Here is a 24,395-nt window from a genome sequence, read left to right on the forward strand (position 1 = left end):
CATCAGCAACACCACCAACAACAGGTGTTGGCGAGGATGCGGGGAAAAAGTCCCTCTTACACTGTTGGTGGGAATGTAAACTAGTACAACCACTCTGGAAAAAAATTTGGAGGCTACTTAAAAAGCTAGACATCAATCTACCATTTGATCCAGCGATACCACTCTTGGGGATATACCCAAAAGACTGTGACACAGGTGACTCCAGAGGCACCCGCACACCCGCACACCCATGTTTATTGCGGCACTATTCACAGTAGCCAAGTTATGGAAACAGCCAAGATGCCCCACCACTGACGAATGGATTAAGAAAATGTGGTACCTATACACAATGGAATTTTATGCAGCCATGAAGAAGAATGAAATGTTATCATTCACTGGTAAATGGATGGAATTGGAGAACATCATTCTGAGTGAGGTTAGCCTGGCCCAAAAGACCAAAAATCGTATGTTCTCCCTCATGTGCGGACAGTAGATCAAGGGCAAACACAACAATGGGATTGGACTTTGAGCACATGATAAAAGCGAGAGCACACAAGGGAGGGGTGAGAAGAGGTAAGACACCTAAAAAATTAGCTAGCATTTGTTGCCCTTAACGCAGAGAAACTAAAGCGCAGATACCTTAAAAGCAACTGAGGCCAATAGGAAAAGGGGACCAGGAACTAGAGAAAAGGTTAGATCAAGAAGAATTAACCTAGAAGGTAACACACACGCACAGAAAATCAATGTGAGCCAACTCCCTGTATAGCTATCCTTATCTCAACCAGCAAAAACCCTTGTTCCTTCCTATTATAGCTTATACTCTCTCTACAACAAAATTAGAAATAAGGGCAAAATAGTTTCTGCTGGGTATTGAGGGGGTGGGGGGAGAGGGAGGGGGCAGAGTGGGTGGTAAGGGAGGGGGTGGGGGCAGGGGGGAGAAATGACCCAAGCCTTGTATGCACATATGAATAATAAAAGAAAAAAAATAGATAAATCGAAAAAAAAATGGTGCTAGGTTCAATAACACTAACACAAAAGAATCCTAAGAGGAAATGAGAAATCTCTTTCTGGAGCTTACTGAGCACAAAAAGAAAGCAGAAGAAAAATTGTCAATGCATAGAAACATACTATGCACAAGTTACACCTAGGTTGTGCACAATCAACACATTGCACTTCACACATTGTAACCAAGAAAAGCAGAACCACCAAAAGCACACCTCCAATTCATCCCAAGTGTGACCACTCCTCACCTCCATGATCATTTTAGAGCAAGCCTCCATCATATTTCATCTGGTGATGGCTACAAAAATCACTGAAATATTTGGCAAATATTTTACTTTATCTCTCCTTTATAATGAGCCAAAATCCTATCAAAATCCTATGTTTGCTCTTCTCCCTCCATTTATATTTTATTTCTATCTAATTGCTTGTGATATCTGTTCAAGCCCAGGTCTTTGAGAGACTCTCTTAATCTTACCATGCACTGCAGGTCAGAGCTGATAGTAAACAAACACAAAGGAAAGGAGGCTGGGTATTGTGTAAGTGAGATCTTTGCCACCTTCTACATCTCACAACGCAAGCAAGTTGGATGAGGAAGACAGCTCCTAAGGGCACCTTAGTCTGGTAGGTTTGGAAGAAGGTAGGCCCTGAGGATTACAGAGAAATTAAATTTTAATGATCCATCTGGAAATGTTACATTTAGTGAGTCCCAAAATGCTAGCCGCATCTTTTGGGGACCAGAATAAATGGGAGCGATTCTGAACAGGGTCTGTAAACCAGGGAAAGTTCAGTTTATAATGCCCAAGAACTGATATGCTTTGGCCCTGAGCTATGGAGGAATTTGTTGCTCTTCTCAGTGGTGGTGCTGAGGACCTAAGGTTAACAAGAGTGATGGGGCTATCTGGCATATAGGGAAGAAGGTGAACAAAAGTCGTGGTAGTTGAGTGTAGCCAAAAGTCACAACTAGGATATAACACTGAGCAACCAGGAACTCACAGTTTTGCTTGGCTGTGTGGTTCACTTCCCTTTCTGCTTTACATATTGGATCCCATATGCCACAACAATGAAGAGTAACAACAAATGACCCCATTGCAATATATAGTCTCATTCAATGTGTCATTGGCTTAGAAACATACTATGCACAAGTTAAACCAATATGTACAGTTTTGATCTTCTAGGTAACCTGCTCATTTCTGAGGACTCCTTCAAACAGCATTAAAATTTTAATCCTCTTTCCCTCCTTCTGCCTTCCAATTCACTAAGGGACACCTCCCATCCTTCTGAACTTAATATCAGAGATGATCCTTCATTGTATCCATTCCAATGCAAATTTACAGGCCAAGTCATTCTTACTGCACAGTTGGTTGATACATCCTCAGAGTTGCCATTTTTGTTCTGTCAGACATCATGGCCCACTGTTGACCTGAATTTCTGTGTCCACTCCAAGAATATTGGTGCAAAGGTTGTCATAGTCAAAATGTGGTGAGTTAGTATCACAAAGTAAAATAGAATATATTCCAGAAATTGCCCAAAGAGATATGGCCCATTGTGAACTTTATTTCAGAAAAATCATGTAAGCAATGAAAGCCAGGAAGAGAGCTCCCACACCTCTGGGCTCCTATTGATTGTGGGGCAGCATCAGTCCTGCTTTCCCAGAGTGTCTAATGTCAACTTGTTTATTATGGAGTTTGTTTGTCAACAAATGGCAGGTCTGTGACATAACAACTTACAGAATACTAACTTTGAGGTCACAGTGTCTAGGTAGTAAATCTTTTCACTCATATTTATGAAGCTAATCCTATTCTATGCTCTGAAAGATCAGTTTTGGGAAAACTCAAATGATTCCTCTGTTCAATAATTTTTTCAGCTCGTTGAGGACACAAAACTATAATTCACCAGGAATTATGAAATGAAAATGATCACAAGACAGGTAGAGGTCTATGTTGTGTCATATACATGAGATGCTAAAGATGTGGTTTCAGCAAGCAGAAGGGACCATGAGTGTCCTGTAGGGAAAAATGGTGAACTGAGGGATGATGACCTAAATCTTTCAATCCAGCCTTACCATACTCATTCCAGAAAATATCATCTTCTGTCTTTTTCATGCCAATATTTTCACAGGATTCTGCTGAAGGAATCCACTGGCCCTGCAAGCTGAAATGCACCCATGCTTCCAAAAGCATCTCCTTCCCAGCAAGGCCACCTTGATTATCAAATTCATGTATGACAGTTTTGAAAACACCACTCTGGCAAAAGTTACACTGACATTTTATCAAACACCATGAACATGGAGGATGGAACAGTAGGAATGCAAGTATGGGACACAATAGGTCAAGAGTGCTCAGGAGCTTGGTTCTTGGATGCATATTTGACTTTGGCGAGTGCTGTTTATGACGTTACATATGGTAACTCATATGAGTGACCTACCAGAATTTCCAGAATTTCAATTTAATTTTCTCATGCATTCTATGCTTTAATTGAATGTTTTCATTATCTTCTTTAGTTCATTCAACTGTTTGTATTCTTTGAAGTATTTATTGGTACCTTTTAATTTTGATATGACCTATCAAAATTATATCATACTTATAATCATTCTTTTAATTTTTTTGATGTTTTATGTACTTCTCAGTCATTAGAGTCCATTATTATGGAACTATGATTTTTGGAGGAGTCAAGTTGCTTGTTTTTTCATATTAATTGTGTTTCTTCATTGTGATTTATGCATCTAAGGCCAAGTCATTGGTTTAAGGTTGTCATCCTATGAATTCTTTTTGTTGAAGTACTCTCAATTTTTTTGTCAAGACTTGGTAGTGTAGGGTTAGGTACTGTTTCACACCACTGGACATGGTGTGTAGCTTGTTATCCACACATTCATCATGTGATCATGTCAATGACCCAGTCCCAGCATCCCTAGAGGGCTGGGGGTGTGGCTCAAGTTGTGAGTGACTGTTTAGCAAGAAAATGTCACTGAGTTCAAACACCAATACTGCCAAGAAGAAGAATTTAAAAAGAAAAAGAAAGAAAGAAAGAAAGAGACAAAGAATAAAGAAAGAAAGGAAGAATGAAAACAAAACCAAACAAAATTACATGGAAACTCTCGCATTTCATGATTTATAAGTTGGTATTTTATGTGGTCTGAGGGAAGGGAGGACTGGTTGACTCTCAGTTATTTGCTTTAGGTATGCATTTAATATAGAAGTTTCCATTTTTTGTGTACTGTGATCCACTGTTGGACTCAAGGAGCTTTGCAGTGTATGGGCTGAATATGTACTCACTTATTCCATTCCTTTGCAACCCTCCCCCGTTTGTGCCCTAAAGAACAGGAAGCATTAAAGTTTAGGACCTTATGATAAATTTATCAGCAAGTGGGGTAAGTAACCTAGCACTGAGTTCTATCCTAGAGGGGAAGAACTGGAGATCCCTAACAATTTGCATGATGGTCTTAGTGCATTCAGACTTTGCTAGCAGTTAGCTACCCTGTGTAAGGTCAGAGACTGAAGAAATCAAGTGAACTGAAAGAACTTTTGTCAGTTTTACATGGCAACAAGCATTTTGAGCAGAGAGGAAGCTCTGGAGCCATCTGGAAGCCACAGGATGAACCTCTGTTTCTACAGTCATATCAGGTTATAGGATTTACTCCTTGAAGAAGAGGGGAGCACATAGGGTCCACACCCATTGCACCTTCACTGCCCAAGCCCCGTATTTCTTAAACTCCTCAGTGAGTTCACATCACACAGACTCTCTCCAGGAAGTCTCTTCATACTTCCTAAATTCCTCATTGCAACAAAACCCTGAGCTTGGATAAATGTTATTCCCTTCTGTCTTCTCTTCCTCCTGTATGTATTTACTGCCACACTGTAATATTTAGAAAGCATTTGGATTATGGTTTTGAACAGGCAGATGTTTTCAAATAATCATTATGCAAAATACCTATGGTATGGAGAAGTATAGTACTTTTATAACAAAATATCATTGATAAAGATAATATTTGACACTTCAGATTTATTTTCATATGGCATGTCATGCATCAATTCAATGTAGAAAAAAATAAAACTAAGCAGGTGCACAGTCAAAAGGACCATCTGGGGACACCCAGCCATTTGGAGTAAGAGCTGTGTGGTTTCTGATCTAGCTACAAACTTTCAGTGAATTAAGTAATTAGACAAGTGCTGATCAAGTAAATTTTCTAGGATAATATGGATGATTCTGTTGTGCCATTTGCTACATATACCTATTGAGGACTTGAAATGTACCTAGCATAACTGAAGAACAAATCATTTAATTTCATTATACTTTGATTGAGAAATATGCTGCTGGTTTTTCTTTAATATATAGGATCATGTTGTCTGCAGATAGGGATATTTTGACAGTTTCTTGACCTATTTTTATTCCTTTTATTTCTTCATATTGCCTAAATGCTCTGGGTAGGAATTCCAGGACTATATTGAATAGAAGTGGGAATAGTGGGCACCTATGTCTCATTCCTGATTTTAGGGGATATGGTTTCAATTTTTTTCCATTAACTATGATGCTGTCTATAGGTTTGTCGTGTATAGCCTTTACAACGTTGAGGTACAGTCGTTGTATTCCTAGTTTTCTTAGAGCTTTTATTATGAAGTGGTGTTGAAGAATTTTTCTGTAACTATTGAGATGATCAGGTGGTTTTTGTCTTTGCTTCTATTAACGTGCTGTATTACATTTATAGATTTGCCTATGTTTAATCATGTCTGGATCCCTGGGATTAAGCGACTTGGTCATAACGAATGATCTTTCTCATGTGTTTTTGTATTCAGTTTATCCTTAATTTATGGAGGATTTTTACATCGATGTTCATTAAGAAGATTGGCTGATAGTTCTCTTTTTTTGGAGGTGTCTTTGTCTGGTGTTTGGATGGGTGTACTACTGACTTCATTAAATGAGGTAGGTAATGATGCTTGTCTTTCTATTTCATGGAACAATTTAAGGTGGGTTCATATTAGTTCCTGTTTAATGGTCTGAGAGAATTCAGCAGAGAATCCAACAGGTCCTGGAATTCTTTTTTGGGGGGAGACTCTTTACTGTTGCTTCAATTTTACTTTGTGTTGTAGATCTATTCAGGTGATTAATATCCTCTTGGTTCAATTTTGGATGGTGATAAGAATCTAGAAGTTTGTCCATTTCTTCAAGATTTTTTCAAATTTATTAGAATAGACGTTCTCAAAATGGTCTCTGATGATTTATTGGATTTAATGGTGTTTGTTGTTATCTCCCCTTCTGCAAAAGGAGAAACAAAACAAAAACAAACAAATTTGTTTTTTTCTCCTCATTTTAGTCAGGTTGGCCAGGAGTCTGTCAATCTTATTTACTTCTTTTAAAGAAACAACTTTTTGTTTCATTGATTCTTTGTACAGTTTTTGTTGTTGTTTCTATTTCATTGATTTCAGATCATATTATTTTTATTTCTCTTCTTCTGCTTGTTTCAGGATATGCTTGTTCTTGTTTTTCCAGGAGTTTGAGATATAGCATTGAGTCATTGATTTGAGATCTTTCTGTACTTTTAATATGTGCACTCATGGCTATAAACTTTTCTTAGGACTGCCTGTGCTGTGTGCCATAGGTTCTGGTAGGTCGTGTTTTCATTTTCATTAGTTTCCAGAAATGTTTTATTTTATTCTTCTGTGTCATCAATGACCCATTGATCATTGAGCAATGTGTTTTTCAGCCTCCAGTTGTTGGCATGTTTTCTACTATTGCTTTTCTTGTTGAGTTCTAGTTTTAATGCATTGTGATCAGCTAGAATGCATGAGATTATTTCTATTTTCTTATATTTGATGAGTCTTGCTTTGTGCCCAAAGATATGATCAGTTTTGGAGAAAGTCTCATGAGCTTCTGAGAAGAATGTGTATCAAGCAGAAGTTGGATGAAATGTTCTGTAGACATCAGCTAGGTCCATTTGATCTATAGTGTGATTTGTTAGTCTATTTCTTAATTGATATTTTGTTTGGATGGTCTATCTATTGGTGATAGGGGGTTGTTAAAGTCTCCCACTACCACTGTGTTGGAATCTATATATGTTTTTAGCTCCTTCAGAGTGTGTTTGATGAAATTGAGTGCATTGACATTGGGTGCATATAGGTTGATAATTGTTATTTCCTTTTGGTGTATTTCCCATTTAATTAGTATGGAGTATCCTTCTTTATCTTGTTTGATCAATGTAAGTTTGAATTCTATTTTGTCTGAGACAAGTATTGCTACTCCTGCCTGTTTTGGGGGGGCCATTGGATTGGTATGTCTTCTTCCAGCCCTTCACCCTAAGTCAGTGCTTGTTTCTGTCGATGAGATGGGTCTCCTGTAAGCAACAGATTTCTGGATCTTCCTTTTTAATCCTGTTTACCAAATAGTCTTTTATGGGGGAGTTGAATCCATTAATATTCAGTGTTAGTATTGATAGGTATGTGGTTTTTCCTGTCATTTATTTTTTGTTGTTGTTGAAGGTTTGCTTGTCTGCAGTTGAATCAGTGTTACTCTCTGATTCCTTGTCTGGAACTCTCCTGTGGTTTGCTATTGCATATCCTTTCATGGTTTTGTTTGCTTTCATTTTCTGTATTCAGAATTTCTTAAAGAATCTTTTGTAGTGGTGACTTAGTGGTTATATAGTGTTTTAGTTTCTGCTTATCATGGAAGATTTTTATTGTTCCATCTATTTTGATTGATAGTTTTACTAGGTACAGTATCCTAGGGTTGAAGTTATTTTCATTCTGTGCCCAGAATATCTCACTCCATGCTCTTCTTACTTTTCAGATTTCCATTGAGAAATCTTCTGCAATTTTGATGGGTTTACCTTTATATGTTACTTGTTCTTTCTCTTTTATAGCCTTCAATATTATTTCTTTATTCTCTGTGCTTGTTGTTTTAATGATAATGTGTCATGGGTAGTTCTATTTTGGTCAAGTCCTTGGTGTCCTGGTGGCTTCCTGTACCTGAATGGTCATAGCTTTCTCTAGAATTGGAAAATTTTCTGTTATTATTTTTTTGAATATACTGTGAATTCCTTTTTGTTGCACCTCTTCTCCTTTTTCAATGCCCATGATTCTGAGGTTTGGTCTTTTGATGGAGTCAGAGAGTTCTTGCTTATTCCTTTCACAGGCCTTGTGTTGTTTGAGTAATAGTTCTCCAGCTTTTCCGTTAATTTCCATTTAATCTTCAAGTTCTGAGATTCTCTGTTCTGCTCTTGTTCTAGTCTGCTGGAGTGGCCTTCCATTGTGTTTTGTAATTTTGCTTCATTCTTTTTTCTGAGATTTTCCATGTCATGCGACACTTCCTCTTTAATATTGTCTATTTTGTCTTTAATTTGATTACTTCTCTGTTTATAGTGTTTGCTGTTTCTCTTTGGTGTTTACTTAGGGCTCCTAAAATTTCATATAGTTCCTCCTGTGTCTTCTCATATTCTTTATTTTGGTTATCTTTGAATTTCTTGAGTTACTAGACATGTGGGCTTCTTTGGGTTTCTTGGCATAGTTTATCTTTATTTTCTTGGATTCTGTAACTGGGTGTCAGTTTTTCATTTCCCTCTGAATGCTGTATTAAATTATTTTTGGGGGTAGATAGGTTTCCATCTCCTTCTTCCTATCACTTCCTTTGGTAATGTGTAACTATGTTCTTGATAGGCTATAGGTGGTTTCAGCCACCTGTTTTCTTTCACTTGGGTTAATTTTGTTTTGTGGTGTGTTGGGTTTTAGGTTAGTGTATGTATGCTGTTTCTGTCCCTGGTCTGTTTGCAATTTAGTATTAGCTATCTCACAATAGTAACACTAACAAAACAAAGAATGAAAAAAAGAAGAAAACCAAAGAAATCAACAGGAGAGTCGACAAACAAACAGGGAACAAAACAAACAAATGATCAAACAAACACATAAAAAATTCCAGGTTCAAGAAAAAAAGAATTTCAGTCTTAGTAATTCTGGAGTTACTCCTTCAACATCCAGTTCTGGTGTTGGTATTTAAACAGAAGGTCTCTTTAGTCTTGCCAGGTGGTTGGGGAGACTCACCAGTTTTTTTTTTTCCTGTCTTTCAGTGGCAGCTTCTTAGTCAGCTGCTCCTTCAGTAGGGTGTGTCTTTTCCTCAGGTTCTGGAGATCAGCTCTATAGTCCAGAAGCCATCCTGCTTCGGATTTGGGTTTTTTCTGTGTTGGCTTGTTGGAGGTTTGTTTCTTTGCTTCACTCCTTTTCTCAGGGGCGAGTCAGAGATCTGTCAGCTGGCTCCCAGCTGTCAACATGTTATTATGGTTTGGTCACTCTTTTTCAATTTTTCAATGTCATTTGACTTTGGATGTTGCTCACTGGCTAAAGAGATGAGCTTTGTTGACCTCTATTTGTCCTGTTTTAAGTAGCAGCTTATCACCCACCTGCTGTTGTCCCAGCTACCATTCCAGTCTTTGTTCACTGAAAGTTCGTGTGGAGATCAGCTCCTTACCACTCCCCCTTTCTCCAATGTGCACAGCACCCTGCCCCCTCTGCTGCATATTCCTTCTCAGTTCCTTGTTTATTATTCAGTTTTTATTTATTTATTTTTTTTGTGTGGGACAGTGGAGTCAGTCTGTGCAGGGGAGCTATGCTGGTTTATCCCAGGGGTGGTTGTGTGAATACCATGTGACACTTATTTGCTCCCCTGTTGGTCTGCTGGATGTCTCCCAAGGCAGGTTTGGAACCACTGTTTGGTGGCACAGGAGCCCTCCTGTTTTCTCAGTCTAATGTGGCACAGAGAAACTTTGCATGGGCTGGGGGTTCAGGGTGTCATTGTTTTGATTCTTCTTGGTGCTTTTTTTCCTGCCAAGTGTGCTCCATCATCTCAGCAATATATTTGATTTATGGAGCTCATGCTGTCTGCTTCTGCACTACAGTTTGTTTTTAAGATGAGATTTCCCTCACATTTCACGGACTCATCTTGAATTTGCAGTCCTACTGTGTTTGACTCCAGAGTAGCTGTGATTAAATGAATTACCACCACATTCCACAAAAAGTTGTCAAGTGTAAAAAAAATGTGTTGAATTTTTTAGTTGGAAAGAATTTGTTGCAGTTTTTTCAACTCAAGGCACCTTAGGATTTTCATACTTCAAAAAGTTCAGTTGGGCAGTGAAAAACAATTTTGCAGTAGAGACAAGCATTCTTGTGTTTACATTTTCTGTGTAATATGTGCAAAGGTGATGATTTATTGCACTTAACAAGGAAGGAAGGATAGACACCACAGTTGGGGGTGTTTGGTGGAGAAGGTAGGGATGTGCTCGATTCAGTTCCAGCAGCCATGGAATACCAGGAAAGTGAAATAAGTGCAGCTATTTTCTTTGAGCTTTGTCCTTAGAAGCTTCTCCTGTTGGGAAGACATTCATATACTCATTAAATCAGTGGAATAAATATTGAAAACAATGTGTTTCAAAACACTTGTTGATAGATCACACACATGTAAACTAAATTATATTACAAACTGCCATATTTCTTCATCTTTTCTGAACATTTCAGTTTAACAAAAACACATAGAGTTCCAATTTCTCCAAATGATAATTTTTAACTTGAAACTATCCTATGGAGAAAATTGGTGAGGTTATTTTCCTAAAACTATATGTAGAGTATCACTTTATGCCACACTTTTTCACTTTGGAATTCAAAGGTGATGTGATGACACAAAGATGGAAAACTCATAGCATTTTCTTTGAACAAATACACTAAAGTCATTTACAAAATTCCATTAGCCACCTGTTATATAAGTCTGTGTTCCCATTGTCCAGATGAGGGACCAAAAACTATCCTTGAATGTGTAAGTGCAAAGAAAACATATTCAAAGAAATGAACTTAGTTGTTCTTCATGTTACAAATGTTAATATAAAGACAATGGTGCTGAGCAAAGGGAATTGTGAAAGGTAAAAGGTAAAATTTCAAGCTCAAGTTTGGGTTGGAGGTGGAAAAGGGAGATGTTCCAAGTGTTTGATAAGCAGTAAAGGATGCTCATTTTTAGGGGCACAGGATACACTATATATTATATGTAAATCAACACGAGAAATGGGTTTTTTGTTGGCTCACCTCACTTGAACTCTGACAGCCAGCTTCATTTACTTTAATGTAAGATGTGGCAAAGGGACATTCATTGGGGAATTGTAGATTCTGGACCTCAGACTCCTAAACTGAAGCTTTGTCCTGCTCCCAACCCTGAAAACAGAATACTGATTTCCTTCCCTATGCCAGCTACTGCACACTGTAAGAGCCTCCTTTGCATAGATCTTTTTAAAAGACCTCTAGCTAGTGGTGTCAAAAAGGACAAATTACGGAAATCACTAGATGAATATAAAATAATTATTTATACTCAACAATTATTTAATAATATTTAAAATAATCTTTGTCTGTAAGTGACATTGCAACTCAGACATGAAGCAGGGATTTATGTTTCAGTTCACCTTGGGGTAGACCAGACACTGAATCTTAATTTGCTGAAAAAGTTGCGAACCCACACACTTTGGTTGCCTGAGCATGCAACTTTGAGCCCAAGTAGCCCACATCACATGTCATCAGATGGATCATCCACCATGTTACCCTGGGGTTCCCACTTTTCCACTGGTAAGACAGAGATAGGTAGAGCTAAGGGAAGCAAAGGTGGTAGCACCTTAGCATGAAGGTTAGCAAGTGTTGCCTCTCTAATAGCCCAACACTTGTACAATTGGGTATCCCCAGGCCAAACAATGCTTCTCTTGTCATGGGCATGCACTACTCAGGTCAGTGCTCCATACAGGCTCTGCAGGCACTCACTACAACTCATTTTTTAAAGTTAACAAAAATAAGGGAATGGATTTTTAAATGTACCCATTAGGGGATATATTACCTTCAAATAGGTAATTATGTCAAAATAGAGGATTGCCTTAGTTTGGAAATTAATTTATTTCTACTGTAACATGACAGTACATATTAAAGGCTCTAGACATTGAATCAAAAACATTTTTTGGACACTATTTTCATTGTACAATATTTAAAAATGTGTTTGTTTATATTTATTACTGGAATGTAGAAATCACTTTCATTATGTATATACTACACAATTTTGCTGAGAACAAGTTCATTGTCTTTAGGAGTATGTTACTTCCTTTTAAACTTTTGAGTAATTATCTCATTTGTATGTTTTTATTCATCTAGAGCTATTTTTGCAGTATAATATAAAATATGCATCTTTATATTATAATTCGTTACCAATAAACTTCTGGATTAAATTACAATGTTGTTGGTGAACACTCTTACAACCATTGTGGCACGTGTGGATGAAAAATTTTTAAATAAATGTACACAAATATCAGTTTATGATGATATCTGAATGCTGTGGATGAAATGAGGACTAGATGACCCGAAATTCCAGAGAAGTAATATGCCTCTGTAGGTGAGCTGATATTCTCCTGTCATTTTTGATCCCTCTGGAAATTAGACAAATTTAAAGTTCACAGAGATTCTGACATGTCAAGAGAGAGTGACTCTTGTGGTGAAAAAGAATCCAGCAAAGCTTTGATAGTTGCTAGAGCTGCCTTTGCAGACTGCACACAAGCAGAGTCCTTAAAAGCAAGATGGGTGGTACCTTAGGGTAATTGTTGAGGTCTACGTTGTGAAATCAGATTGAGTGACTAACTAAAAATGTAGAGCAAAAGATTAAACATTTATTTCTCACACTCCTAAGGTTTTGAATTCTGGGCCTGTGCTTTGAGCCACTCCACCAGCCCTTTTTGTGATGGGGTTTTTCAAACTAGGGTCTGGAGAACCATTTGCCTGGGCTGGCTTCAAACCATGATGCTCCTAATCTCTACCTCCTGTGTAGGTAAGATTATAGGTCACTGGGGCCCAGCAACCTTCAGTATCCTTATGTGTTTCCCCCATAATGTTGTATTTATTGTCCCTTATATGTGTCTAAGACACTGTCTTTGAGTTCCTACTGCATCTCATCTTGATTTTCCCAGCCCCAGATTTTCCTTCTGGTCCTCTTTATCTTAGCTACATAGTCTCTGCTGAACGACCATTCTCTCTCAAGTCACGCCTATGTATATGTAGGAGGTAGAATCGACTTTCAGAAACAGTTGTGTTCTATTAGATACATTAACCATGTATAATACAATCTAGCATGAATTTAGAGAAGAAACTTACTAAGTATAGAGTTACTACAAACCTAAATTACTGAATGATGCACTAGTTTCATAGAGTTTGCAGTTGTATCAGGGCATGATATTGAAATACAGGCAGTAGTCCCTTCATCCTTGTGATTCTTTTTATATATTTCTTTTCTTTTAATTTTTTGTTATTTATTCACTTTTTTTATTGCTGTATTGGGAGATACATAGTGACATTTACAAAAGTTCTTACCATATTCACCTGCTCCATCATTGCTCTTTATCTCTACTAACACCATTCTTGGAACAGTTTCAACAGGTCCCATATTTCCATTTTCATACAAGAGTAAATAATATTGTCATCATATTCACCCTCTTACCACATTTCCTTATATCTGCCCCCTTCTACTTGTGTAAACACTCAGAAAGGACCTTTTTAACCTCCCTGTTTTTTGTTTTTGAAAAAAGACATTTTGGGGTTCATTTAAAATAGCTATACAGAAAATTTCTATGTACATATGTGTTATAACACTAACTGGCTCATCCCTTCTCTTTTTCCTTTCTATTTTAGTCCCCTTCTTATGATAATTTCAAAAGGTTTAAAAATTATTTTTGTTGGAACTTGTTTATTTAGTATTTTTCATTTTTATTATTGTTGTATTGGGAGATAAATTATGACATTTATCAAATTTCTTAAATATGTCATAGTTGAATTCACCCTCTCCATCATTCCTCTTTATCTGCTCTACCATTATTCCTGGAACAGTTTTAACTTGTATTTTTTCTCCATTTTCATAGTTGAGTACATAATATTTTCACCATATTCAATCTCTTACACCCTTTCCTTAAATACTCACCCTCCCACTGGTGCCAACCCCCAGACAGGAACTGTTTTGTTTTCCATTTCTAGTTTTTTGAAACAAGATATTTTTGTTTGTTTAAGACGGTTGTGCTGGGAGTTTAATTGTGGCATTTCCACCATGTATGTCTGAGTTATAACCTGAATTGGTCCATTCCTTCTGTTTTCCTCCTTTCTACCTTATTCCTCTCATATGGTGATTTCAACAGGTTTAAAAATCTGTATTCATTCTTGTGTAGTAATACATCAAATATATTCAGCTGCTTAACTTCCTTTACACTTCAGTTCCCATTACTGACCTCCCCTTTGGTAAACCTCTTTATCATAATATTGCTTGTATTTGTATTGGGGCTTTGTTTCACATATGAAAAAAAACACGTGGCCTTTGGCTTTCTGAACCTGACAAACATTGCTAAAGATGATGTTCTCCAGTTTCATTCATTTACCTGCTACTGACAAAATTTCATTCTTTCTTATGACTGAATAAAATTCCATTTAAAAAAAATACTGTATTTTCTTAACCTATTCATCAATTTTGAGGCATCTTGGCCATTTATATAGCTATTATCAATAATGTTACACTAAATACTATTGTAACTTGACTTACATTACTTCAGGTATGTTTATTGTAACCACATAATGTCGGGTATATCCTTAGGACAGGTATTGATGAAATATGGCAGTTATATGTTTAGTTTTTTAAGGCACCCTCATACTATTTTTCATAGTGGTTGTACAAATTTACCTTCCCACCAACAGTGTATGAGGTTCATTTTCCCCTACTTTCTCTCCAAAACTTTTTTTTCTTGTGTTCTTTTTAAGTGCCATGACAGGAGTCATGCAGAATCTTATCATTGTTTTGATTAGAATTTTCTTTATAGCCAGGAATGTTGAGCACTTCATCATGTGTTCTTTAGCCATTTGGACTTCCTTATTTGAAAAAACTTTGTTAGGCTCATTTGCCCAATTTTTCTTCACTGTAATATAGTAATATATTCTGATTATTAATCTGTCAGATACAAAGCTGACAATGATTTTCTACCATTCTGTGGGCTGATTCTTTTCTTGGTGACCATTTACTTCATTGTACAGTAGCTTTTTAGTTTCATGTAGTCCCTCTGTGATTCTTCCCAATAAATTCATCTCAGTTTCCACGTGGCTGAAACTGAACTCCAACTCTAACAGCCTCCCCAATCCAAAATGTGAGCTACAGGATAGATGTTTTACCAATAGTTGACCTCTCCCATGTGACCTTCATGATTTCATTTGCTATTCTTGGCCAACATACCTCAGATTTTTTTCTGGAAGGAAAATCCACTTGTGTTCTTTTATCCATTCAAGTTACATTAGTTAAAGTGTTACAATACTCTATAATTTTGAAAGGATGATTCCTTATTTTTGAAATCCAACTTGGAATTCAGAAAAGATGCATTTCATTTTGACATGTTATGACTAAGAACATTCATAGCCTTTTTGACACAAGATCTTTGCTTGGTGTACAATGACAAAGCCAGTACAGAAATTCGAAAACCAAAAGTACACATTGATAAATCAGCTGCTTCTCAGAGCATAGTAGTATACAGTGCTACACCTCTTCCACATTGAGGAAGGATAAATGATAAGAAAAAGTGGAAATGAGAAGGGTGTGGAGGCTAGGGAATCACTATCTTAATAACTACAAACATTGTTCTGTTGGGTGTGTATACTAGCAATGGATAAAGCAAAATCTGAAAATAAATCAACACTAAATTAACCAAATATTAAAAAGAAAATGTATTTCTTTTCATTCCTGTGTGTCACCCTTGATCTCAATTATATATTTCTGTTATAATGAAGTTAATCATTGTATGTTCATAAAGTAGGGGGAATGAGGATGAGTACTCCCTTATTCATGCCTGGCTGTTCTGAAGGCATTCGGAGCTTCTCCATTTGAGTGTTGTCTATGGTATTCAAGAATGTAGGAGCTGCAGGTCATCCCTGAGATAGAGTAAACATTCTCCTGGTTCAGAGGTCTCAGCCTATTCTCTTTCTCATATACAAACTCAGAAAAACGTCTGTGGCATATACTAGACAAAAACTCATAAAGGCAGTTGGGCCACATGAAGCAAGGAGGTTTTTTTTTGAGGCTGTTTTACTGTGGATGGAACATGTGAATTTTGCATACAATAATAAACTCCAACATCTTCAGCATCCAGCCTACTGATTTTCATTGTTAAGTCTGTCCCTGATCCACTGCCACTGAACTTGTCTGGGGCCCCAGAAAACCCTTAGAAGCCAAATATATCAGTAGCTGTGGAGACTGGCCCGAATTCTGTTGGTATCAAGAAAATTGGTCATTCCATTACTATGCAGGAGGCTCTTACTAGACACTCAGGGGATGGATACTGGCTCTCCAGAGGTGATGGGCAAGGATAGTGGAGTCTGCATCAACACAACATCCCTTCTGGAACCTGAAATCATAATAAGACGGAAATGCAAGTATGTACATTTTTATGTTTTTTTTTCTTTTGTTGTTTACTTCTTTTTAATATTTTTATGCCCCTAGTGCATGTTCTAAGAATAAGCATAAAGATATTTGAAGAGCATAAAAAGGACTGATGATTTCTCATACATAATCCCTCAACATCAGTGTTAGTCTTTTTCATTTTTCTGGAATCTTCATCATCATTGTAAATGAAAACTTAACATGCCCATGCTAGGAGAAAAGAATTGCACATCTCACACATGGATAGAACACACATGGTAAGCAGGGAGTCATAGATCTCTTTCTCCTACCCTATCTCCCTACTCTCCCTCTGTCCTTACCAGGGATCCAGACCATCAGAAGTTCCAGGAGCAGATCAAGGCACCTCATTTTCAGAAGTTGAACTGAGTAGTCCTAGTCAATTAAGACAAGATTACAGCAGGACATTTATCTCAGACTTAAAAAGGAACTGTCCTCCTTTAGGAACAATATGTCAATTTTCTAGTGGCTGCATCAGTGTGAGAAAAGCCAAGGGAGAGTAAGGCCCTCTCTTGCAATTCAAGTGATGGGAAATGTCTTCTGTGTTTAGAGGAAAACTGATGCAGAACATGCAGCAATGAAGAGAAGGACCATACTGTGAAAGTCTGTATCTGTGGGGAAGGCACAATCCACATGACCCCATCCCCTAATTAGGCCCAACAAAAAGGAGGTGTTTAACCAGGTCAATCTTAGGGAGAGGAAAGGCCACCCTGTTTGGTTCTCTCCTAGTTAGTCTAGAGAAGGAACCAGTGCCCACTCCCACTATTAATAATACCTAAGGGCTTTATCTAATAACTACATGGACTTGAGCTAATTGAAGAGTAGTCTGTTAATTTTTGTTACCAGAATAACTCTTTAGGATTATTAGCACCAGGTGTTAGAAATGATTTTCCTTGGTAACTAATGTGCTCCTTAAGAATATTCAAGTCTTTCACTTACAGATAGAGTTCTAACAGAGAAAAGTATAGACTTTTTATATCTTAGAGTGTGAATATGAAATTCTGTGTGTAAGGATTGTTCAATCTGGTAAATATCCTGTCATTATCATACTCCCTCATTATATTATATGCCAGATTAATCAAAGTATTTCTTAAGAATTCTTTCCTCCACTCTTCAGGAGGCTGAGGCAGGAGGATCGCTATTTCAAGGTCGTCATGTCCTATATAGGGGATCTTGTTTGAAACCAAAACAAAACAAATAAAATGAAGATTCCATATGGACATTGCAAAAGAATGAATATGGAATGATTTTATTTGTTTATGTTGTTTCTGTGCTCTGTTTAGAGAGATTCTCTGTACATCTGTTCTTTGCCTTCATGTAGAGCCTGGTCCTGTCATGGATTTTAGCTTCTTTTTTGCTCTGTGTGAGATCCCCAGTCTCTCTCTTGGTTGGTTTGTAGGGTAACCACAGCTAGGAGTTCACAGTTCAGAATAGAGTGCACACATTAGAACATGAAGAAATGGAGCCACTGTTTCAATGTGTTAGTCTTTGACTGAGATTTTCTAGGATGTTCATCAAAATTGGTGCTAAGAAACAGTGTACTGGGTCAAATCTTCCTTGAAGGATTAATTTCAGTATTCAATCACCAAGAGCTCTTTTAGTATAAGTTTCTGTTGGTTTTGCCACCAAGTATATGGTACATTGTTATGGCAGCCCCAAGAAAATAATACCCACATTATTCACTGTGGAGTGGAACCTCAAGTTGTGGGAAGAAGAGATGCAGTGAGAATCCTGTCATGGTAATTTCTATTAAAATAGGTTCTTTTTTTATTAGGATATATTCATTTTACAAGAGAGTTTCCTTGGGACAATTTCAAAAATCTTCATTGTACATTGGTTAGATCACCCCCACCCTTTGCTCCCTTCGATCTTGTTCCTGCCCCATTCAAAGCATTTACAAGAAGTTTCATCAGTCTATTTCCTACATGTATATGAAGCACATCAACCATACTCCCTCACCTTAATCGTCTGCATTCAGCCTCCTAGTCCCATAAGTACTCCTCCATACACTGTGCCTTTTATACTGTTCTGTTTTAGTTAATAATTCCAACATCAATTTTTAAAGGGGTTTCTTTATGTATCCCCACTGTAAGTATGCTTTATTTTAACTAGTTAAACCCTTGCTATAATCCTCCCATAGCCCTCCTCCCAACTGCCATTATTCAACAGCTTTCAATACATATCATTATTACCTCCACTGCACATACATATCTCTGTATTGTTGACTATCATTCTCTTTTCTTTTCTCACCTCCACTCAGTTCCATATAGTAATTCCACTATTATACATAAAAGTTTGTATATGATAATATTTGTTTTTGTGTATATTTTTATATTTTTGATGTAGGTTTCACATATGAAAGAAAACAGGCAGTCTTTGTCTTTCTGAGCCTGGTTTACTTCACATAACAAAATGTTCTCCATTTGCATCTATTTATTTTCAAACCACCTTATGTTACTAATTGCTGAACAAAATTCCTTTATATATATGTATAACACACCACAACTTCTTCTTAACTGATTCATCAGTTGTGTAGTGAGGGAGATGATATGGTTGATGTGATCTAACCAATGTTTGATAAGTCTAGCATTGGACTTTTTGCTAACAGTTACTTTGGGTATTTGATGGCTTTTCTGTTTCCATATGAACTTTAGAATTGATTTTTCTATCTCTGTAAAGGATGTCATTGTAATTTTGATAGAGATTGCCTTGAATGTATTGATTGATTTTGTTGGTATAGCCATTTTCCCAATGTTGATTCTGAGTCATGAGCATGGGATACCTTTCTATCTTATCATGGGAGATGATATGGTTGATGTGATCTAACCAATGTTTGATAAGTCGAGCATTGGACTTTTTGCTAACAGTTACTTTGGGTATTTGATGGCTTTTCTGTTTCCATATGAACTTTAGAATTGATTTTTCTATCTCTGTAAAGGATGTCATTGTAATTTTGATAGAGATTGCCTTGAATGTATTGATTGATTTTGTTGGTATAGCCATTTTCCCAACGTTGATTCTGAGTCATGAGCATGGGATACCTTTCTATCTTATGATGCCTTCTTTGGTTTTTTGGATTCTCTCTTCTGTGATTTATAGTGTTCAGTGGAAAGGTCTTCGGTTTTCTTCATCAAATTTATTCCTAGGTATTTTAATTTTGAAATATTATAAATAGGATTATTTCCCTAATTTCTTTTCAGTCTGCTCATAGTTGGTATACAGAAAGGCTACTGATTTCTGTATAATGACCTTGTATCCTGCTAGTTTGCAAGAAGCTCTTATGATTTCTAATCGTTTTTGTGGACTTTTTGGGTCTTTTGGGGAATAGGATCATATCATCTGCAAATAGGGATTGTTTGATATATTCCTTCTGTATTTGGATCCCTTTTTTCTTCCTCTTGTCTTCTTATTTTGGATAGGAATTCCAAGACTGTATTTAATTAGAGTGGGGGAAGAGTATATACTTATCTCGTTACTGACTTTAGAAGGATTGGTTTCATATAGTCTGTAGTGTAGTGGTGGCTCTGTGTTTGTGATACATAACCTTTAGTTTGGCTGAGGAATATTCCTCTATTCCTAATTTCCTTAGTGCTTTTATCATGAAAAGGCACTAACTTTTTTCAAGGGCTTTTTCTACATCTATTGAGGTGATATGTAATTTTTCTCTTTGCTTCTGTTTCTATGCTATATTACAGATATAGATATGCATATGTTGAACCATCTCTGCATCCTTGAGATGAGGAGATGACCACTGACTTAGTCATGGTATGCGAGTTTTTAAATGTGTTTTTGAATTCAGTTTGCCAGTATTTTGTTGAGAATTTTTGAATCTATATTCATTAAGGTATTTGTTGTAAATCTCTTGCCTTCTTGAATTTTTGTTATGTTTTGGAATGAGTGTAATACTGGCTGCACTGAATGAGTTTGGTATTGTTCCTTCCCTTTCTATTTCCTGAAGAATTGTGAGGACTGTTGGTTTTAGTTCTTATTTAAAGATCTGGTAGAATTCAGCTGTGAGTCTATAAGGTTCTGGGCTCTTTTTGTTGAGAGATTCTATTACTGCTTCAATCTCATTGCTTGTTATATATGTATTTATGTGGTCTATATTTCCTTTGTTTAAATTTAAATACATCTATAAACTTATCCATTTCTTCATGATCTTCCAGTTTACTTGAATATAAGTTTTCAAAGTATGCCCTAATGATCCTCTGAATTTCACTAGTATTTGTTGGATTGTATTGATTGGGTCTTTTTGCTCCTCTGTCTTGTCACATGTGCTGAGTTTGTCATCTTATAATCTTTTAGAAGACACAACTTTTTGTTTCATTGATTCTTTGTATAGTATTTTTGGTGTTGATCTCGTTAACCTTGACCTTGCTCTTCATTATTTCTGTCTGCTAGTTTTGGATTTGGGTTGTTCCTGTTTTTGTAGAAACTGAGGAGTTTAATTATGTTCTTTACTTGAGATGTCTGTGTTTTTTTTTTAAATGTAGGCCCTGATAGCTTTAAACTTTCCCCTTAACAGACCTTTGCTTTGTCCCACAAGTTCTGATAGGTTGCAGTTTCATTTTCATTAGATTCTAGGAACTTTTTTCCTTTTTCATTGTTTTGATGACTCACTAGTCATTCAACAATGTATTGTTCAGTCTTCAGTTGTTTGAATATTTTCTATCATTTCCTTTTTTATTGAGTTCTAGTTTTATATAATTGTGATCTGATAGGATATAGGGGAATATTTTGACTTTCTTATATTGTGTTCTAGAATGTGATCTATTCTGGGAAAAGTTCCATTAGCTACTGAGAAGAATGTGTATTACATGATGACTGGATGAAATTCTCTGTGGATATCTATTATGTCCATTTGATCTAAGATGTCTAGTAATTCTGATGCTTCTTTGTTGATCTTTTGTCTGGACGACCTGGATAGTGGTGACAATAGGGTATTGAGGTCTCCCATTATCACTGTGGTGGGGTCTATATCTGTGCTTTTACATCCATTACTTTTTTTTAATTAGTGTAGTTGGCTACAACCATGTTTGGCACAAATATTCTAAAAATTATTTCCTCTTGGTGAATTGTTCCTTTTGTTATTATGAAGTATCATTCATTGTCTCTTCTCACTGACTTGAATCTGAAGTCCACTTTGTCAGATATAAGTATAGCTACTGTTGCCTGTTTTAGGGGTCCATTTTCTTGGAAAATCTTTTTCCACCCTTTCACCTTAAGCTACTGTCTGTTTTTCACAGTGAGATGTATTGCTTGTAAGCAACAGATGGTTACATTTTGGTTTTTAATCCAATTGCTGTTCTATGCCTTTTTGTTGGTGAATTGAGGTCATTAATAGTCAATGTTAGTACAGAGAGAGGTGTGTGGTGCTTTTGATAATTTTCATTTCACTGATGCTTACCTATTGCACAGTCTGCTTGGTTTAAAGGAGTTTTCTTTCCTCCTTGAAATTTCCTGGCTGACTCAAATTTCTTCTTCTGTGTATAGGGGAACTTTATGCATTTTCTGTAGTGCTGGCTTGGTGGTCATGAAATCATCTACTTTCTACAAGTTGTGGAAGGTTTACATTTCTCCTCCAATTAGGCTAGTCTAGGTTGACAGTTAAATATATCTTTCCATGTCCTTCTTATGTTTAGAGTTTGTGTTGAAGTCTTTTGATATTCTTAAGGATTTGCCTTTATATGTAACTTGTCTTTTCTCTTTTGCTGCTTTCAGTAATTTTTCTTTTTTCTGTATATTGAATGATTGGATTATGATATGTCTGAGGGTGTTTCTTTTCTAGTCCTGATGGTTTGGTAATCTGTAAGCTTCTTGTATCTGGATTTCCCTCCCTTTCAAGGTTAGGGAAGTTTTCAGCTATTATGTTATTGATTAAGTTATTTATGCCTTTAGTTTGTATCACTTCTCCTTCTATACCCATGACTCATAGATTTGGTCTTTTGATCATGTCTCAGATGTCTTGCATGTTACATTCTTATTTTCTTAACATTCTTTCGTGGTCATTTTTTATTTAATTTCTGTGTTTTATCTTTTGAGTTTTTTTATTTGGGATTTTGAGCTGTTCTTTTCAAATTGGTTGTTTTCCAGGACTTCTATATCTTTATTAATTTCTTCTTTCATATTCTGCAAGTTCTCCTTAATTTCATTCATCTAATTGTTTGAATTCTCTTTAAATTCTTATACTTGTTTATTCACATCCTGTTGGAGTTCAGTCACTAGCTTATGTGTCTTCTCTTTGAGAATATTGATCATTTTTACTATTAATTTTTAGAATACAATATTTAATATTTCCTTTTCACTGTTGTTTATATACTTAAGTCCTTAGTGGTGGAGTTGGTTTTTGCCTTGTTGCCTCATGTTTGTACATTGAGAATTATGCATCCAGGGTCAAGTTTAGTTGGATTTTCCTTTCCCCTGTTTTCCTTTAATTAGGGTTTTAAGAAAAATTATATAGAACTCTGGGTGGTAGTTGAACTCTGACGTGTCTTCTTATTTTAGATTGGGGCAATCTAGTAAACTCTTCAGCTTATTGTTCTCAATGTGCTGGATTCTACTCTATGCTCAACATAGGGACTAGGTCTTATGCACTATACATTCATTTTCAACATAATTTGAAAGTGGACATTGACCCACCAAAATCTTTGTAGTTATGAGAATTTCCTAAGAATCAAGTCACAACAGAAAACTTCTTTGTTGTAGCCAATATGTCTCAAACCACATTTCAGGGGAGAGTGGATTTTTATTAAAAAGAAAACTGACAAAGGTACACCAATGAAATTAACAGGAATTCTGAAAGACTTTGTATGTATGAGTGCAGATAAAGATACTCTTGGTTTGATATCAGGAACACTTAATTATAATTATCATGTGGAGATAGGTTACTGCTATAAAATAGAGGTGCATTAATGAACTAAAGAATGTGGGTCTGTGTTTTCTCAGGCAGTATGTCTTTTAAGACTTGGGAACCAACATAATTGATAGATTCAAGAAAGTAATTGATTAAATATATCAACTACATGAAAAAAAGCCATATTTGAAGGGAAGCTGGATACAATTCAAAAGTAATACATTTCTAAGCCCTACCTTAAAAAGCATGGTATTGATCTTTCTGAAAGAAAACCTTCAAGGCAGAATATATGTCAAATCATACAATAAATACAAATAATTTTTAAATTACTAAAAACATAAATGTGATAGGCTTATAAAAATTATAGGAAGGACTGCAAATAAAAGGTTTGTGTATATGATCGATAGGTTCACCACATAATGACAATAGGTTTATTAAACCATATTTCTTTTTTATTAAATATACATAACACCATGTAGTACTATACCTGTACTGAAAAACACAAAGAATTCTGAAATCTTACATTTGTGAAGAGTAAAATTATAAATTCCACATGTACACAGACATTCATGAGCATGCACTTGATCAGATATTTTCTAACTATTTGAAGTTTAATGGAATGTCAACTGAAAGTTAGAATCACATCTAAAAACAAAATACAAAAAGAAATGGAGGCCATCTGCTATTATTGGAATATATGAATAACATAAGCAATGTCATGTAATTTATATGTAAAACATTGAGTGGAAGACAATGTTAAAGACAAGGGGAGAAGAATAGATACATGAATTTATTCTTGAAAATTATTTCAAAATAAACATCAAAAAAAGAACAATGCAGTAGTATTTATGAATCTGAAGATGCTTTAAGATGTAAGAAATATATAATGAAATAGTAGGTATACATGCAATATAATATAATAAGATGATAAAATAAAGTCAATTTAATTTATTTTAGAAATGAGCAATGTCCAGATGTGCCAAAAATGGAATTAATATGCTATTATAAATCCTATGAAATCCCATGAAAGGCTCCATAAGCATGAGTACTGGAATTTAAGCTGTATTACTCAGGTTTATAGTACTTTATTTTAAAA

General features: G+C 36.1%; 1 protein-coding gene across 11 annotated transcripts in view; it reads left to right on the forward strand.

Annotated features, from left to right (window-relative positions):
• Positions 1–3,209: 3,209 nt before the first annotated feature.
• LOC141419891 (eukaryotic translation initiation factor 1A, Y-chromosomal-like) overlaps positions 3,210–24,395 on the forward strand; it is a 41,611-nt gene continuing 20,425 nt past the window's right edge. For 8 of the 11 annotated variants that reach the window (XR_012444618.1, XR_012444613.1, XR_012444614.1 and 5 more), the window contains exon 1: positions 3,210–5,898. Coding sequence is in view for 3 of the 11 variants with exons in the window: in XM_074064035.1 (XP_073920136.1) it covers positions 5,869–5,898 (30 nt within the window). In the remaining 8 variants the exon portion in view is untranslated. Of the gene's footprint in view, positions 5,899–12,131; positions 12,799–16,295; positions 16,422–24,395 lie in introns of all 11 variants that reach the window. The other 3 variants (XR_012444617.1, XR_012444615.1, XR_012444616.1) reach the window with 3 other exon arrangements.

The sequence above is a fragment of the Castor canadensis genome, chromosome X, assembly GCF_047511655.1.
Source record: "Castor canadensis chromosome X, mCasCan1.hap1v2, whole genome shotgun sequence".
Taxonomy (NCBI): Eukaryota; Metazoa; Chordata; class Mammalia; order Rodentia; family Castoridae; genus Castor; species Castor canadensis.